The following is a 19,523-nucleotide window of genomic DNA, read 5'->3' as shown; positions in this document are numbered from 1 at the left end:
CACAGCCACTGCTTTCTCCAGAGTTGCAGAGAGCTATAGCGTTAATCCAAATATGATATACGTACCAGCTGGTCAGACCTCTGTTATTTATATGGAAAATTCCTAAAATGGCTCCAGCAGGTCAGAAGGGAGCTCTTAGCAGGAAAAAAGCACACAGTGATGGCTGCATTGCTTCTGATACTGCCTTGCAGCAGAGGCAGCATTTTCAGGTTTGCACAGCCATGGCCTGTTAATATGCCCAGCCAGACAGTTGGAGAGTGTCTGTGCTGTATTCAGAAGAAGTTTGTTCTTCTGAGTGAAATTCTGCAAAGAAGATTCTTTAGAGAACATCTTTAAGATATCAGATGTATTATTCGCTTTTGACAGAAAAAGAAATCCTTGAGATATTTTGATTTGTATTTGTATTCTGCCCGTAATTCTTGTTAGTTACCAGAGGAAAGGGTCTGGAAAGTTTGATGTTCACAGAGCTCCTGGAGAGTTCAGATTTGGTAAAGAGCATTGAGGACATTTCCAGAAGAGACTAAGTAGCTCTGTGACTGCTGGTAATCTAAGTTGGTGGTAGTCCACAAGCGTGAGGTGCTCTGATGCACATTTCTAGGAGGTAGTGTTGATTCTAGAAGCTTTTGTCAGTCTGTCACATACTGAAAAGTGTTTTAGTTTTCTTCTCCAGATTTGCATTGAGACCTTTGCTCTTTAATACAGTAAGCTTTCAGTTATCAGTAGTCTCGTCAAAGAATACTGCGTTGCTGAGTAATATGACTGATAAAAGATTTGATGGAGGTTAACTACCATGAGATGAGAGATGAACTAGCCGGCCTGTCGTTATCTGTGCTGGCAGTATATTGTTTTCCAACTCCCCCAGTTGAAGCTGCTGCAAGTAACTTTTGCTGTCCGTGATGCAAGGAAGCTGTGTCTTCTGTAAAATGGATGGTCTCTGGGCAAGAACTGATGCCTTGACGTGATTTCTGGGGGCATTAGACTGCCTTTCTAGCAGCCCACTACTCCAAGCAACTGATGCTCAACAGGATGTACTTTCTTTTTTGCTTAGAGATGCCTTAACCCATACGGCTTGTCCTTCAGCTAACATGATTTGGGAGGTTGTTCGGTACCTCCTCAAAGCTGTTCACAGTTCACAGAGTGTCTGAGTCTCAGTTTAAATTTTACAATCAACATACAGAATTTTTTTCTCCAATCTACTCACTTAGTTCCTCTCCTTGTTAGCATCAGCTTCACTGCTAATTACTTGCTTCAGGGAAATGTCTGTACTTTGAGGCCTCTTTTCCCATAGTGGCATCGAGTTGCTTGGTAAGTGACTCAAAGGCTTTGTTTCCTGTATCACCACATGACTTGGGAGTTACTGGCTGAGTGGGGTAGGACCAGTACTCACTCTCTGTTTCTCTTAGGAGTAGATAAAACAAAATGCAAAATTAGGACAAAGTTGCATATTGCTAAGATGGTGGTGATAAATGTATGCAGCCTGCAGTGAGAAAGGGGAAGGAAATGTGATTCAGTGAAAAAAAACAAAAGTAAAGCAAATGTATGGCTGTGTCATCAAAATGAGGGGGAAAGATGGGCATGGAGCAGTGTGATTCATTTGTAAGTGGAGCAGAGCATAAGTAGTACAAATGGTCACTGCAGCACTCCTAAGCAGAAGCTGACAGCCCACTAGGTTTGTGGATAGAAACCACTTGTCTGGGGAAGCCTTTTGATCAAATGCTAAAAGATAACATCTGTCACTCCAGCAGATTTTGCTTTCTGTCCCACTTGGTCACACCAAGTAGTTTTCCTGTTTTCTTCCTAATCTGCAAATCAGATCAGGACCCAGATTGGAATTACAGTGATAGCACTTTGTCCCAGCTGCTCAGAGAGGGTGACATAACTTGTGAGCCTTAGGATCATCTGTCTATTTTTTTAAATTTGTTTTTGATGGCAAAACTATTACAGCAGTCACTAGAGCAGTTTTTAGGTTATTTTGTGACAATATCTGCCTCGCTCAGATTTGGTTTTGCTTGTCCTGTGGTGTCAGTGGTGGCTGCTTGCTTCCCAGCTGCATGCTCATTCGTATGGTGCTCTTGTTTCCTTTCTGCCTTTCCATACTAGGTTCTCATCTACAGATACAGGAATAGCGAGCTGACTTGGAAAAAGCAAGTTTTCCAGCATGTCCATTTCACCTGGGACACTGGTAGCCTTACAGGAAGACAAATACCTGTTTGGTTTTGTCTTTATGTTATGAGTCAAAATGAGGGAGAGCATTAGACTACAAGTTAATTTTTTCCTGTATATTTATTTTTCTAACTTTACTATCTTTTTCCATAGTATAATCATATTAAAATTAATAGCAGTTGTCTGGTAATTGTCAGAGTGTGTTATTCTTCCAGAACTGAACTAATAGGTGCTTTTTTGAGCTTGAAATAACTCAGGGAAGTGTACGTAGCCCTGCTCCTCTAATTGTCAAACCTGATAATTAAAATTTTAAAATCAGGGTCAACTGATTATTGAACAGGTAAAATGAGGGAGGAAGTAGGAGTGTGTGGGGAGTAGTATTAGGCATAGGTAAGAGAGGGGAGCAAAAGAAAAATTGTTGGTGACTTTTCCTGAGAGATGTTAGAAAACTTAGATATTTAGTATTAACCTTGTCTCTCCTGTAGTTTTAAATTTCTGCTGATAGAAACATAATTACTAATTATTCTTTGCTAGACACTGAAAATATCCCCTAATCTTAAGTGTTTGTGGTCTGAAATATCCATAAATGTTTGTTATTTTCTGAACAACGCATTCAGAGCCCCCTTGTTGGGAAGGGATTAGTTACCCTGTCTCTGGGCTGGCCTCTGCCCGTGGGGAGAGTGTTCCTGCCGTATTCCATGCGGCGTGCCTCTGTGCACGTGTGAGCAGGGCTGACCTCAGCTCGACTTTGTTTCTTGTTTAGAGGTCAGGGTTATGCCTTCAAGCTTGACTTAACTGGTTCAGATGTAGCCCAGCAGCTGCCGAGTTTGAATGAAGTAAATGGTGACCGTGCGCTCGGAACAGCAGAAAATAGGTCAAGTGTGGGCTGGGTTTACATAGAAAGCGCTGGCGTCGCCTGGTAAGCCTAAGCCTCTTCTCTCCACTCAGACAAAGCCGTTTAAGGTAAACTGGGAAGTCACGATCTCCCCAAAAAACTTTCTAGCCTTCCGTAGTCTCAGTGTTTCTGGCTAGTGTTGCTCTTTGTAAGAGGCCTGGAGCGGGAGGGAGGTAGCCCTAGTTGCAGGGGCACGCGGTGGGTTGGATCGATGTTTTCCCTCTGGACAGGCATTTGGCTGCTGGCTGGTGTGGAGCAGCACGGCCCCGCAGCCTCCAGCGCCCTGCTGACCTCCTGCCCACCAGCTGCAGCAGTCTGGCAGCTGGGGTAGCCTTTCACTTGTCAGAAAGGAATAAGGAATATACTGTTTACCAGGGGTTTATGCATGCATATGTGTCTAGAAAGATGGGTGAAGCTGCAGAAGACTGTGTATTTTAGTCTCAGCTAAATTTTATTATTTCCCTGTAGGGTCTTGGTGTGTGGTCCTTGTGGCCTTGGCAGTGCTTGCCTGGTGATACCCTTGGGGGTGTCAGTTGCTGCCAGTTTTGCTGTTTCAGTTGGATTCTCATCTTTTGCCACTGGAAAAAAGTCAAGTAGCATGGCAGAGGGATATGACCAATTGATGTTGTTGTTAAGGTCTTTGGTATTCTGCCTATCCAGATTTTATGTCACTGTTGTATTTTGTAAGGCTTTTTTCTCTACCCACTCTGTTACCAGGCAGGGCAATATTAAGGTTGAAGTTTTGTTAAAATGTTTGTAATCAGTGAAAGATATTACAGATCAGTGATATAATCAGATGACTCAGTGAAAGATACAAGAAAAAAAGGAATGAGAATAAGAGAATTGTATGGACCTTTCAAACAAGGAGTGAAAGTATGCATGGATGTGTTTGAGGCTGGTAAGGCATTTAGGTTTCTTTTAAATGGGGAAAAAATAATCCTCTAGAAGTTGGCACCAGAGGACTAGTATAAATTCTCAGCAGTCTACATTTTCAAAACAATACTTTTTAATGCCAGTGCTCTCTGAAGCCTGTTGTGGCAATCCGTAGGCAGGTGTTGACTTACCTTGTTCCTTGTTTTTCAGACTGCAGTTTCCAAGTTGAATTTCTATGCAGCTGAAGTTCATACAGTTGTAAAAATGATTTGGTGCAAAAAGGTGGTGGGGGGGGAAGTATGAGGGGCTCATTTTATAGATATTGATTTCAAGATGATCACTCATGAAGCAAGAAAAAAATGGAATGTTCAAGCCTTTGACACTTTGATCACTGAATTTTTCATTTGCATTGTTTGAGTTTAAATGTGGACCCACTACCATTAAAGTACTAATAAAATGCTTATTTTTGTGTGCAGCACATACTGTGTGAGCATTGTAAACAGGACTCTCAGGTTCGTTATGTACTAGTTTTCATTTAATTTGTGTCCTAAATTATCAGAAAACCTCTAAGCAGCCAGAGGAAGCTATAGTTAATTAATTCACAGATGGTGAGGACTAATGTGGTGTTGACCTTTGCGAGGACTGCAAAATCTACTTAGTCTTTCTCTGTAAAACACTAGCTGAAATGAGTTCCTATTGATATTAAAAAGACGTCCTTGATGCATTGAAGCCAAATGCAGAGACACTGTGACCGAGGAAGGCGCTTCCCAAATAAACATTTGCCATTTCTAATGCATGGTGTGTGCTGAGGCTTGGTCTTCAGGGCTCTGCTTTAAGCCTTTTTTGTGCCAAAAGCCACTGGTTTTCCAGGACTCATTTTCCTGGAATGCGTATTGTCTGTTCTCTACTTTTCCTTCACTGAAAATGGAGAGTTGACAGCCAACTGTATTTTCTATACCTTTATATAAGCAGCCTGCAGGCTGTTTGATTGGGGTAGGGGCCTTTACTAGAATCCACTTTTCTTTACTGTTTTGTGCTCAAGGGTTTCATCTCCTGATTTAATGAACTCATTTAATTAAATCAGGCCCCTCAAGTTTGTGAAGAATGACTTGGAGAAGTATTTTTAAATGTTGAGGAAACATCTTGCTTCAATAGTGTGAGCCTTGTTGGCAAGAAGGTAGAGAGCTGTGGAAATGTGCAGGCGTTCCCACCACAGACATGCCCAGCAGCCTAAAACAGAAAAAGTTTATGGTTGTTTGAGCCTTTCACAAGGCACTTATTGTGGTCCTCAGGCACCATGCAGGTTCAGCTCATCCAGGGATGCCTCTCAGTATCTTGGACCGGTGTGCATGGAGACTTCTCTGTGTGTTTGGATTTTGACTTGTTTTTCTGTGAGTATCATCTTGGAAATTCTGGTGTGATTCATTACTGAAAGGAATTTAGAAACATTATAAGTGATCTGCCCTTGTTCACCTGTGACTTTGAATGATAAATAGTGTTTGAGCAAGTGTTCTGAAAATGTTTCTCTGAACAAAGATGTCTGCTTTCTGGTTACAGTGATGTGAAATCTTAACCTGATTATATGGTCTATAGTTTCCAACCTGCTCTATCATTTTGCATCAGGAGAAGGAACAGATATACTCAGAAAAACAGTGGATCGATTTATTTGGGAAAATTTCATTCTTTATTCTTCTTGGGACTTCCTAGGAGTTGAATGTGTCCCTAGTGGGTGAGATTTTTCACCTAGAAGAGACAATGCAGCAGACTCAAGTATTCTTTGGATAATTAAGCACTCCACCAGATGTGAATTCCTCTTTTAGTCTGGAAAGAAAGAAGAATAACAAAGCAAAGATCTAAAAAACCTGACAAAGATTGGCAAGCTTCTGATAGTCACATTGCTTCATGTGACTGTCTTCCAGAAGGGCAGGAAGGATTAGCTTGACCGTATCTCTCTAGTCCATACACTGTCTTCTTCCAGCTATTGCATACACTCATTTGTGGAGCAAGGGGCACTGCCAGATGAAGTACATACTTCCTGCATTAGATTTAAAGAAGAAAATTGTGGTCCCACTTATTTGATTTGCATTCTTATTTGCATTTCACAACGATTTCAAATCGGCATTAACATCCTCCTGGAGGACATATTCTAGGACTTGTAGAAAAACTAGTCTAGGAGAGAGTACCATTCTTAATTTTGTGAGTGAAGTTACTTTCAAATGAGGAAAAGTCTGGAGGAAAATCCTATGAGGCATTTAATTCTGCTGTGGGTTAGTGTGTCGTCAGTCTTTCCATTTTGACTGAGAAGGAGGGGAAAACTGAAGCCCTTAATTGCTAAGGTTCATATCTGTAGGCAGAGTTGTCATTTCTTGAACAAAATAAATACAGAGTAAGGAAAAAGACTGGGCACTGCAGTCATCTGCTCATCTTCAGTGCTAAGACAGGCAGGAGACTCCCAAGTCTTTAGCCTTGGTTGTTGCCCCCTCTCCTGTTTTTGCCAAAGTTTGTGCTCTAGAACAACGTGCTTAAGGCCATCATTGCCTTACAGTTTAACACAATATGCAGTTAATGTTCTGGTTTCTAGGTGTTCAGGTTTAAGATTAATGGTGGAAAAAAGGTCAGTCGTGGCACATGGCTTTTTTTTTTGTAGATGTATGTAATCTGTACATAGAAGAACAGAATTCTTGAGATTTCAGGAACCTTATTTTAGTATTTTGATACTGTGCTTCAGTTGTCAGTTACAATTTTTTCTTTGCTGTACTGATTTTCATGAGCCAACATAGAGCATGTTCATGTCCAGAAGCAAAACACTTTTTTTTGTTCCTCCAGTGATTGCTGATATGTTGAATGTGGGTTTTGTGTGTGTTTAGAAACTCTGGGTTGTCTTTGATACCCACTACTTAATCCCTGTCATACTGGCGTTTAGCTTGTGTAATTTTTATTTGACCTTACCTGTGCATTTTGGAGCCCATCTTTGAGAGGAGCTCATCTTTCACGAAGAGTGAGGAAAACTGACTGCAGTCTCCTTTTCTAAGTGTTCACACCAGGCAGTCTCTGTCAAAGGTACTGATACGCGTCTGAATGGGGGATAGTACATTTGAACCTCTTTTGTTCTGTCTGTAGAATCCACCAGTATCTTCAGTGTCAAGTTCAAAGAAGGCAAAGATGCTTAGGAAGGATGTGGAATCTAAAAAAAGAAAAGCAGTGTGTGTTGCCTTCAGCAATAAATCAGAAGTGACTCAAGACCTACATAGAGACCCAAAAATTTTACAGAAAGAATTTGGTGAAGTAGAAAAACATTAAGAGTAACAGGTCTGACTTCATGGAACTAAGCAACAACATGTGTAATCTTGAAATGAAGAGTTGAGATTTTCTTAGGTTGGACTTAAGGAATTATTCAAAATGTACAAGATCTGCATACAGACTGCATTTTTAAGTCATGCAGACTTCCAGTATCACAATGCTTCAGTCTGTTGCTTAGGTCTAATGCTTGTGGATGTGAGAGGGGAGATTTTTGATACAGTAATCTTTTGCAGCTGCTGTGAAAGTGCATAGGAAGGAGGACAGATGAATATTCATCACACAGCTCCAGTTCCAGGGTCTTTCGAGTTCCCCTGGCGAGTAATTCCCTCTTTTCAGTGGTGGTGTTGTTTCTCTATGTAGGATTGATGCAGAAATGGATTTGCACAGGGAAGGAGAACATAGAATACCGTTTTAGATTGCCTCAGGAAACAGTGTTTTGCTAGTTGGCCATCCTTCAATAAATGTTAGTGTTGATCCTCGTGTGCCTCTGATACTGCTAGCAGCACACTTGTCTGGTTGGTAGTTTTAACTGGGTGATAGAGGTCCAGTTGATTTTCCCCTTCACTTTTACATTGTTGCACTTAACATACATTAATTAAAATTATCATCTTGACCATTCCTTTTGCATCCGAGGCCATATCCTTTTCAAAAGCATAGGGAGGGAGAGTAATTTTCTGTAATGACCAAGGCATGGATGCGTTCTCCATAACGGACCACAGCAAATCTAAAAGTGTTAGGAACTGAATTTTGAGTTTGAAATAGACATTGTGTGATCAGTGGGGCAGCAGGAATAATCTCATCCAGATGACGAGAGAGAAATTGCTCATGTCACTTGAGGGCCTGGCAGCAATGCATGGTTCCTTGAGTGTTGCTTGTATCTTTCTATTCTGTGGCTGGAGCTCTTCATAATAAACTGTGAAACATCAAGGAACTTGTTGGAGATCAAGGAAAGAAATTACTTGATCTCAGCTGCAGTGCTGATAAAACATTCTACATTTTGTATGTGGAGAATTGCTCTGATTATTTTAGCTGTCTGAAGCTCTTTCAGCACAAATTAATGTTCCTACAGCTCATGGATTTCCAAGGCCGTGTTCTGCACAAGGAATCACCAGGCTGTGGTGCAGCTTTATTTCTCTGCCTCATCTTCAAAAGCAGAAGTAGCAAGTTTGCTTTGAAATGAAGAGTAATCGGTGTTCTGAAAGTCTGGAGATTAACAGTGATTTAAGCCATGCTTTCAAGGATGTGAACCAGATTTTGTGCCTAGCTTTTCTTTGGAGGATGATGTCACCAAATGTGTCTTAATTTCCAGATGTTGTCCTACTCTGATCGTGGAAAATAATCTATTTCAGGATGACTTAATATAATACAAATAAAAAATAAAGCATGTCTTATTTGAAATTACCTAATTTACAAAGACCTACATATTTGAAAATCAGTAATGATGTTCTTTTCACATTCTCTTAAAACACAGCTATCTCTTACATTTTATCTTTGTGGGTTTAATATCTATGTTTATGCTCAAAAAGTCCATATTAAACTTTACAGCTATGGTAAACTTTTATTTTAAATTCATTTAATCATTATTTAAACATTTTTTTCTGCATACCTCTAAACATTGAAGTCTTTAGAGGGCAATTTCAGCTTGTAGTAAGACAGTATTTATGAAAGTGTGATCCTATTAATAGCTTACAAGTCTGGCCACATGTGGGATCTGACATACCATGTTCCCATGAAATAACTTCTAGCACTGTTGTGCTTTTAAGTTTTTTCTAAAAATAACACAGGGATCTGCAGGCAATCAGTAAAATTAACATACAACTCTACTTAACATTGTACTCCAAAATACATGTAGGAAATCAACAGAAATGTTACAAGTAAACATAACATATGGTTCTTTTTTTAATCTCTACTTTAGGACGACGTAGACAGTCTAAACCCAGTTCTCAGGGATAACCCGCAGTTACATGAGGAGGTAAAAGCCTGGGTAAAGGAACAAAAGGTTCAGGAGATTTTTATGCAAGGTAATTATGTGGGAAATTGTTATTTTTATTCTGTGTTAGCTAGTTTAAGGTCACTAGTTTTGTGGGGTTCATTATATAGAGAGTGTATTTTTAACTTGGAAGTTGCTCTTTTGGAATTTGGTAACACAAGAAAACAGGACTATATAAGAAGCTGTGCATGACTTCTGCAAACTGTTCTTGTTTGATGTCTTTGCAGCAAAAACTAAATATCATTAGTCTGAATGTAGGTATTTTATAAAATTTGTGAAATGTGTTTGAATGGCAACCACGCACCTTTTAACGTGATTAAAACTGTTCTGTGCTCTGTTACTGTTACCAGTGATTACTTCTCCAGTATCTGTCTGTGCTTGTAGTCCTTCACAGTTTTGTCCCCGTTGAAGAATACTTTCAGATCCCCACCCCACCTCCTTGCCTCCTGATTGAAAAGTGCCTTTCACATTGCTTACAATTTGGTAATTTGATTCTAACGCTGGAAGGTTGCAGCAAACTCGCACATAATTTTTCAACTGTAGATACAAGTGACATGAGAACTAGTATGAATTAGAATAAACTATTTTGGCTCAGTCTTGCTGATAGTAAAAAGGTATGTTTTTGCAGCATTAACTTTCTGCAGAACTCACAGACAGCTCTGCAGAAGCATTCCTAACAGTGGAAGGCAGAAACTAACCTCTGTGGGTCTAGGTTAAAATCCCCAGGCAAGCAGTAAAGCAATTTGAAGACAAAAATGCTTAAGCAATCATTCTGTAAGTTAAGACTGGTAGAAGAGCAGTAAATAATCTGATACTATAAGGATGGTGCTGAGGTTTGCTTGCTGTGTGGTTTCTTTGATAAAACTCAGAAGACCAAAGGAATATGGTAAGTACAATATTGAAGTTACAGTAAAAACTCCTTCTGTGGAGCTTTTTATTTGACTGGATGTGATTATTCTTATGGGCCACAGAGAAAGGATGCTGAAAAAAGCAATGTGTGGAATTGTGTAGATAGTAAGTTGGTATGTCAGTGTTAGTAATTTTAGATTTTATCTTAATATCCTCAGATACAATAGGAGTTAATAGTCCATTGATGAAATTTGCTGCCAAAACTGAATTGAGAGGTGGTGTGAAATCAAGTTAAGGCTATACGAAAATTGAGCTTGTTTGTTGTATTTCATTAGAGTAACAATAATAAGACAATTATAAAAGCCTCTGTGTACAGTGTTACAGATTGAACACTTGAACAGAGTCCTAGCAATATCAAAGCAGTCACCTAAATGAAACTGCCAGCTCATCATCCACACAGCTCATTTACGTCCCATCATTCCAGGAACTGTATTTTTGCCTTTTTATATATAATTTCATATGATTTCTCAAACAGATGTTTGGATGCTTAGAAATGCACAAATTAGGAGTATTTTAGCCGATGAGGTGAATCTAATCCAAATGTCCTTGCAGACTGGCTCTCCTCATCTAAGAGGAAGCTGCAGTTCAAATCCACTTGCTCACCTGATGTGATGTGTTGTGGCCCAAGTGGAGGGACATGCTTCCTCGGGCAGTGATGGGCCATTGCAGTGCTACCCACCTCACCCCCGTGGAATGGTGGTCAGCTGGCAGAGACTGCTGTCACCTTCTCCTGGCCCATAATCTGCTCCTGGTCCTGGACACCATTTTGTGTTTGGCACAAACCTTTCAGTGGCTTGCAGTCAGCATGTTCTACTCCCTTTCTCCTCTCTCACTTAACCTGGTTGTCTTCACCTTCTCCGTTATTACCATTTCCCTCTTCCCTGCAATTTAAGCAGCATTTTCAGTTCTGCCTTGTCTAGACACATCTCTTAAGGCTATTCCCATATTCTCTTACTTCATCCTCCGCAGTTTTTTTAGGATCCAACCCTTTCCTTGTCTGTAGCACTGAAGCCATCATCTCATATCTTAGTATTGTCTGCTTTGACTATCACAGTTAAAATGCAGTTTATCTGAAGAAAGAGGAGAGTCAGAGAAAAACCTTAAAACCAGATTCCAAATGTTTTAAAAGAAACATGGCAATATGAGGAGGGGGAATTTTAGTCCATTATTTATAAGAGGTACACTTATTTACAAGAATGACACTAAAGGAAAGAATTGGCTCTTGTGACCTTTTCTTTGGGCGGCAGTCACAGGCAGCATGCTTTGCAGTAGAGCTTGTAGGTTTGGCAGGAAAGTAGTTTATTCCTTGTTTTAACAAAAACAAATACCTCCCAAGCTTCGCCAAGTTGAAAGCTTTTGGGACAAATAAAACCAGTTCAAGGAACATAGTAAAGTGCCTTTGATTTTTAACAATTAAAATCTTGGAGTTTTTTCTTCCTATTAGATTTATTATCACTACAATCTCTGAGGCTGTGTCTATAATAATCCTCTTAAAGCACTAAGTGTGCTTCAGCCCTGAAGATATTTCCTGAAAGTACTGCACAGGCTGTTTCAACAATGTGTAGCTGAGTGTGATTCAGCCAGGGACTGGAGACAAAGCCAGGCTTTTCCTGTAATGGCTGCTTGTGGCTGGGCTGGGCTGCGCTGGAGCTGAGCTGTCCTGTTGTATGACCACAGTTTAATCTTTCTCCTCCCTGCCACCCCAGTAGATGTAAGGGGAAAAAAACCCTCTGTTTTTAAAGGTAAAGTCTCTTTTAAAAATAGGTAGAGTAACAGCTGGGATGCAGGGCAGACACAGATTAGAAAAAGGAGTAGAAAGAAATTGGCACTGAGTCAGCACAGAAGAGTTTAAGAGAAGCTGATGGAGAAAGAGTGTGGAGCTTGTAAGATGAGAAGACCAGGAAAGAATGTGGAAGCCAAGGGCCTGGAATTGTAAATGCTAGAATGAGACAAGAAGCTGGGGAGAGGGGTTCTGGTTATTCAAGAGACTGAAAATCATTGTGTAGTTCACAGTAGGATGCAAGAGAAGAGTAGCTGGGATAGAAAAGAAGGAATGGGAAATTGGCATGAAGAGACAACGGCAAAATTTTACTGAGACTGTCTGAACAAGGCAGAGCTTTGGGACGGCCATGAAAAGTTTGAGACGTGTTGGGTTGGGTCAGACAGTCAGAAGTGTGGGAGCTGAGCTGGAGGCGTTTAGCAGGGGCATATGGACTAAGGGTTGGAGAGAGGCCATCAGGAAATGCGTCCCAATGGGAACCACATCTGGTCCAAGACCAGGAATGTGAGACACGAGCTTGTAGATTGTTCCTCTTATTCTGTCCATATGTATCGTTGATTGGTGCTGGCACAGTTTTGACCCTTGTTTGTGCAACTGGAAATGTGCTCCGGGGATGAGTTAACACCAGTAGCTCAGAGGGTTCACTGGGCCTCAAGGTTTCAGTTAAGCAGTGAATAATGTGGATGTGGTGAAAGAATGGTGCCATTGCATGGTGTTTTCTGTTTCCCAGCTGTTTTAAAACCTGGATAATCCCATGCAAAAGGTATTTCAAAAGGCCTTGATAAAGTTTCAAAATTAAACCCTAATACCACTTGGAAATGTCTAAATTACTATTGTTTTTGCACTTGTATCGATCTCAAATGTTGACATTAAAAAGCCCTTATGATCTCACGCAGTTTCTTGTGCAGGGAGAATAATGGACCCAGTTGTGTGAATATGGATATTTCACTAGAGAAAGCTGTCACTTGAGAGGTCCCTGGCCTGTTTGCTACATAAGTTTGAACTTCTTTAATGTACTGGGCAAGGGCTGGAAAAAATGATCTTTAGGAAAGACAGGAATTCTGGCCTTGCCTGTGCCACTTCAGCAACTAGGCAGTCTTAAATAGTTTAAGTTAGGCTTTTTGTAGGTTGTCATTGACTGGTTTTGCTTCCAATCCTGTATGCCTGAGCTGGGGTTTGGTTGTGGAAGTAGTGAAACCCACACATTTGGAACTGAACTCAGTGGTAGGGTTGCTTGGGCATACAAAATGCTACATAAATACTAAGTGCGATGAAACTTAGGGTCCTGATGATCGGTTCGGACACTGAACATGAATAAAATGGTTCAATCTTGATTTCTGAGTCTTGAAACCAGTTATAAAAATAAGTACTGTATCATATTATTTCCCCATCCCCCTGGGCTTCTGGGGGTAAATTAAACTGGTCTTTGCAAAGTGACAGTGTGCGGGGTTTCTTTGCAGTTGATAAATCAAAAACAGGAGCTGAAGTCTTCAGAACATGTGTGTTTTTGAAGGTTCTATGTGGCCGTAGCAGGGACAGGATCACTCAGCTGCCTTTCTGACTGCTGTAATGGAGAGAAACTCTGTGGTCACTTATGGGAAAGACTTGGCAGATGCAGAGCCTAACCACCAAGACTGTAAATCTTTTCGCCAGCAAAGCATGTGGGCATGTGACTAGCCTGTTAAATAGCGTCTGTATAACCTGCTGCTGCCACTTTCTACTCTTCCAGATTACTTTTCTAGGGTTGCTGTTGGTAGGCAGGAATTTTCCCATCATTTGTCATCATGGCTGCAGAAAGATTTGGTTAGATAAGAAAATTCTATGTTGAAAATGTTAGCATAATTGACCCTAAAGCATACTTAAGCCTACCATTTGCATTTCAAAATGCCTTCCTGAATAAAAGTGAAAGCCATACGCAGTGCTATGCCAGAATTGCCTGTAGTTGGCTGGCTGTGCCATGCACACTGTGTTTGCTGTGAAGCTTAAACTAGGAAAACCCATTTAAATTTTTTTTTTTTAATTCCTCAATGGCTTTTTTATTTCTTCCCCATCTGAAGGTCCATACTCCTTAAATGGTTACAGGGTGAGAGTGTACAGACAGGATTCTGCCACCCAGTGGTTCACAGGTATCATCACTCACCATGATCTCTTCACCCGCACTATGGTGGTTATGAATGACCAGGTGAGTTTCATGTGATACACAGAAAACAAGCTTTCAAGTAAATGACATCTTGGGAGTTCTGATTTTTCTTTCCTAGTGCTGTGATATGCAGAGAGTTTTTCAGTTCCAGCAGGACAAGTCTATTACTATTCTGAAACTGCAGCATGACTCTGCATTGCTCTAGCAGTAAAGGCCATCCTGAAGCTGAACATTTGTGAAATTATATGATTAATACTAGTCCTGCAGTTTTGCTGTTTTTCTGTTGTGGCGATTTGACTAGTGGAGTCTTTGAAGTAAAGCAGTCTAGTTTTAAGAACTGGTCTGCCCTGTCAGCTCTGTTGAGAATGTCTTTTCTCAGTGCTGAAATCTTTTAACACTGCAGTAGCGATTACTTCTAAGTAATTGAAATAACTGCTTTTCACAACTGATGGAATTAAGCATTTGCTGCAGCCCTCATTTGCATTGACTGTGGTGGGTTTTAGTTGTATTTCTGAAGTTGATGTTACAGAAAGAATTAATATTGGTATTTTTAGTGGCAGTAATGGATTATGTTTCAGGGGACCAAAGTAATGGCTCAGTGTCAATATAGTGAATGACCCATTTGCCTTTATATGACTGACAAAATCGTGTGACAATAAAAATTTAAGGCTAGTTTAATGCTCAAATACATTCTTTCCCTTAATTTGCTCTAATTAATTTCCCCCAAATACTGTTTTCTCTTTGTGACACACTGATAAAAGGTCTGGGTAGCTTTTTCTTTTTTCTGAAGTAGCCCTCACTAGCAATGCTCCATCAGTCATTTTTGTTCCTTTCTTTCAGCAGTTTGTTTCTGCAGTATATTTTACAGTATATTAAGTACATTTTATAAAACATTTTTATATTGTAATTGCTATTTAAGGGTTGCTCTGTGAAAGAGCTCAGTGTTCTTTAATTTCAAATTTGCAGGTCAATGAAGTGGGGAAGGAAGTGGTGGTGGGGTACCTTTTCATTTTTACAGTGATGCATAAAGACACTTTTGCTTTGGTTTTACTCTTATTTTGAGCCTGTGGTGAGAGTCAGATGTCAGTTCTACTTGTCAGGATAAAGTGGGCTTTTCTGTGATTAGTGTTTAGCACACAACGTAGACTGGTGAACACTGATACAGAAAATACAGATTGAGCAATGTCTGAACATCTGTTAATTATTTTTTTCTTTTTTTTTTTTCCTTAAACCAGGTGTTAGAACCACAGAATGTTGATCCTTCTATGGTTCAGATGACCTTTCTAGATGATGTTGTTCACTCTTTGTTGAAAGGTGAAAATATTGGCATCACTTCACGGCGACGGTCTCGTTCCAACCAGAACAGCAACACAGTCCACGTAGATACATTTATCTTTTTACCTAAGTATTTTTGTATATTGCAAATAATAAAAATACGTGTTTAAAGTCACTAAGTAAAATTACACTGAAGTCCATTAATCACAAAATTATTTTTAGGGTCATTATACACGTGCTCAAGCAAATAGTCCCCGACCAGCAATGAATTCCCAAACTACAGCACCAAAACAGAACTCTCACCAGCACCAGCACCAGAGGAATTCTCGGCCAAATAAGAGGAAAGGCTCTGATAGCAGCATGCCTGATGAGGAGAAGATGAAAGAAGAAAGATACGATTATATAGGTCGAGGAGGTAAAAGCAGTTATTGGAAAGGGAGGGAGGGAGAGCTTCTTAAAAGTATGTTAGACTGAAAATGTGATAGACGTGTTTTTTCCTTCTACAGAAAACCCCAAAAACAAAAATAAACACTTCCTTAGTAAAAGAAGAAAACCTGAAGAGGATGAAAAAAAATTAAACATGAAGAGACTGCGGACAGACAATATCTCAGATTACTCTGAGAGCAGTGACTCGGAAATTTCAAATAAACGATTAACAGATTCATCCTCAGAGCAAAATTCAGAAAATGAGCTAAAAAGCAAAAACACTTCAAAGATAAATGGAGAGGAAGGAAAATCCCAGGCTATTGAGGGAGTAGAACAGACACTAACAGATAGGCGGTCTCCATGGGATGAAGTCCAGGAAGATAAAAAACACGAAGAGACAGAAAGACTGAAGTCATCCATCTTAGATCAGCAGGAAAAACCTTCACTCCATGCAGCAGAGCAGCCAACACCTTATGAGCAGAATGCCAAGGATCCACATGTTCAAGAGGCCAATGCAGAGAAACATCATCCTGTGGAATTAAAAAATGAGCAGTTTGTACCCAGGCCTCCTACTCCAAAACGTGTTGTTGACATTACTCACGAAAACAACTCTGACAAGGAGAGCCAGGATAATGCTGGTGGAAGTACCTTTGGTTTGCAAACGGTGCAGAAAATAGAATCTCACAGCAGTGATTTAAAACAGCAGTTCACAAATGCAAATTTCCTTGAAGCAAGAAAACAGGAAGCTGATCAAAGTTGGGTTAGCAGTGTTGTTAACAAAACGGATTTGCTACAACCCGGGGTTGTAAAAACATTATCAGTAAATGAACACTTAAATCCTGAAAAAGAAAAAGTGCAGTATGGCTCGTTTATGTCTTCGTTAAATGTAGCTTCTCTCGCAGAAGAGAGTAAGCTGCATAAACAAAGTCCAGTCCCCGATTCTGTGAAGTCAAAGCCTAGTGCTTCAGTTGATCATCCTAAAACAAAGTCACCTGATGTTAAGCCTAAATTCACCCAATCTTCTGATACTGTGAAGTCTAAGGTTAGTTCCCAAAACAGCCATGCTACTGGATTAACAAGGTCAGCCAGTAAAACTGATCATGATTTGCCTAGGTCTAGTTTTCATCCAGTTCCAGCTAGAGTTAGTGCTCTAGAAGCTACTAAAAGTCCTCTTATCATTGACAAGAATGAACATTTCACGGTGTACAGGGACCCCACTCTGATTGGACAAGAAACAGGAGCTAATCACATTTCACCTTATTTGCATCAGCATAATTATCCTCTGCATTCCTCATCCCACCGAACCTGTTTAAATCCAAATGCTCATCATCCTGCATTAACTGGTTCATCCCATCTGCTAGCTGGGTCTTCAGCTCAAGCTCCCTTGTCTGCTATTAACACTCACCCCCTTAGTAGTGCATCTCACCATTCTGTTCATCACCCTCATCTACTTCCTGCAGTGTTGCCCGGAGTGCCTGCTGCCTCCTTGCTGGGTGGCCATCCACGTCTAGAGACTGCTCATGCTAGCAGCTTAAGCCATTTGGCATTAGCACACCAGCAGCAGCAACAGATGTTACAACACCAGTCTCCACATCTTCTTGGACAAGCTCATCCTTCTGCTTCCTATAATCAGCTAGGGCTTTATCCAATTATTTGGCAGTATCCAAATGGAACACATGCTTACTCAGGACTCGGTCTGCCCTCCTCCAAATGGGTCCATCCAGAAACTCCTGTTAACGCGGAGGCTTCCTTGAGAAGGGTAAGTTTAGCTCCTTTCTTAATGACATATTTACCTGGGGCTGATGCCTCCCAACAGTTTATTTCTGGTACAGGTGTGATAGTTTGTACTGCACCGAGTGTGCAGTGATGGTGGGTTTTTGTGAGCAGGCAGGGGATTAAGAGTGGAAATCCAGTAGCAATCACTGTCTCACAGCGGACGTGAGTAGGGAGTTCTTCCAGACCTTTATTTCCTTAGTATTTTTAAAAAAGATTAAATGTTTGGTTTTTGTTTATGACCAAGTGAGGTCAACAAGCTGGTTTGGGACCTCAAGGCCACAGGGTAAATATTTGCTACCTCAGTCTATGAAAACCATTGTGTAACATAGTAGGAGTGGTAGGACAATTGTCTTCATAGTGAAATTTCATATATGTTCACGAAATAATGGAGGAAGGCTAAGATGGAAGGAGTGTTAAATCCAGTGGGAAGTTCTGAACATAAATACTCTAGCATTTATAAATCTTTCTTGCACTGTACACCTGCTTCTCTTATCTTCACACCTATCTGTGTACCCTCTCTTGGCATGTCTTTTTCTTCCCTTCTGTTCCTGTTGACACACATCCCTGCGTTCCCATCTGCTTTCTGCTCCTCTGTATTCAAGTCAGGGCAATTCCTCCATGTGCTGTGTATAACCACTGAAGTCTCAGAAGAAATGGTCTGTGTTTTTCAGCCTAGCACCCAGCATGGTGGCAGTGCTTGGCAGGCACACGTGGCAATTGTAGGAGAAGTTTTCATAGCTCCTGCAGGCTTGGGATATGGCATGCTCTCTGTAGGCACCTTAGAGGAACAGTGTAAGATGAAGTGTGCGTAGCATAGACAGAAACTTTGGAGAGCTTTACTGCCAGTTTCAATCAAATCTCCTCTGAGTATGTGCATACTGATTTTTAGAGGCTGACAACTTGGCCTAATTTGGGCAGATTTTGACAGGGACCACGAAAGGCATGTGGCTGACAGTGGTCCTTCTGCCAAGTTGCAAGCCTTTGCGTCAAACTTTCGTGTTTCTGAATGGTTATAGAGATTTCTTTTCATTCTCATCATGGAGAAAGCTATTCTTCCCCAGCCCCGTTCTTGAGAAAAGCCAAACCATTGTGGCTTAGATTTTCCCAGTCAGTCGGTGTGAGTTGGCCTTGCAATGTGAAGTGAGTTTGATCTAAAATGTGATAGTTAAACACAGCAGCAGAGAAGAAAAGGTTAGGAGAAAACTGTAAGTGGATTTATCTTTTCATGTTGCTGCCTGCTCCACCCCATGCTGAAGTCCATTTGGAAGAACTTAAGATAGGCTCTGTTTTCACTTTGGCTGCCGAAGTATGCAGCCCTGCATACTGAGGCACGTAGCTTTTTAATTATGTTGATATGTGGCAATTGTCTTGTGGTGACTTGTCTTCTGGCTCTCACACTGGAGGCCTTTTTTAAATATGTCTTAGAAACCCAGAATGGGCGTTTCCACAGTGGGTTTGCATGGATGCCACGATCACAGAAAGGGATCTGTGTTTCAGCTGTAGCAGCAGCAGCAGCCACCACCCTTGGCTCAGGGCTGAGCCGTGTCTGTGTGCTGAAGGAAGCGTGTCCCCAAGCCCACCTTTTGCTGCTGTTTGCAGGTGGCTCTGGCAGTTCCTGTCTTTGGGCTGAGCTGTAGATGGTTGCAGGTGGAGTCATGAAGCTGTTTGGGCAATGCTTGGTGCGCAAGCAGATGTTCCCCAGCTCCTCTAGGGAGAAGGTGACGGGCCTTTTTTGCATAATACTTTAATACAGCTTACAGGCTGTTCGTGGGAACTCAACCACAGCGTGGGAACTCCCGGCCTAGGAAACGTGTGCGCTAGAACTGTTAGTGCAACCCAAGCAGTTGCTTTAAATATTCAGAAGTGCAGAAATCATAACTTCAAAGTTGTAGCACCTGCAGATCTATTCTGTGCTGTGTGCATGAGTCATGAGAGCTCTTGGCTTCCCGTCTGCTGCAGCAGTTCTCAACTGGGAGTTGCCAAGACTGGGGAGGAG

General features: G+C 41.0%; 1 protein-coding gene across 5 annotated transcripts in view; it reads left to right on the top strand.

Moving 5' to 3' along the window:
- JMJD1C (jumonji domain containing 1C) overlaps nt 1-19,523 on the top strand; it is a 162,501-nt gene that overhangs the window by 114,454 nt on the left and 28,524 nt on the right. For 3 of the 5 annotated variants that reach the window (XM_051619971.1, XM_051619969.1, XM_051619973.1), the window contains 5 exons: nt 9,147-9,252; nt 13,968-14,092; nt 15,286-15,429; nt 15,548-15,740; nt 15,811-17,510. In XM_051619971.1, the coding sequence (XP_051475931.1) occupies nt 9,147-9,252; nt 13,968-14,092; nt 15,286-15,429; nt 15,548-15,740; nt 15,811-17,510 (2,268 nt within the window). The remainder of the gene's footprint in view (nt 1-9,146; nt 9,253-13,967; nt 14,093-15,285; nt 15,430-15,547; nt 15,741-15,810; nt 17,511-19,523) is intronic. The other 2 variants (XM_051619972.1, XM_051619970.1) reach the window with 2 other exon arrangements.

The sequence above is a fragment of the Apus apus genome, chromosome 4 (assembly GCF_020740795.1).
Source record: "Apus apus isolate bApuApu2 chromosome 4, bApuApu2.pri.cur, whole genome shotgun sequence".
NCBI lineage: Eukaryota > Metazoa > Chordata > Aves > Apodiformes > Apodidae > Apus > Apus apus.
Note: the sequence above shows the minus strand (reverse complement) of the source record. Positions and strands in the feature narration are given on the sequence as shown.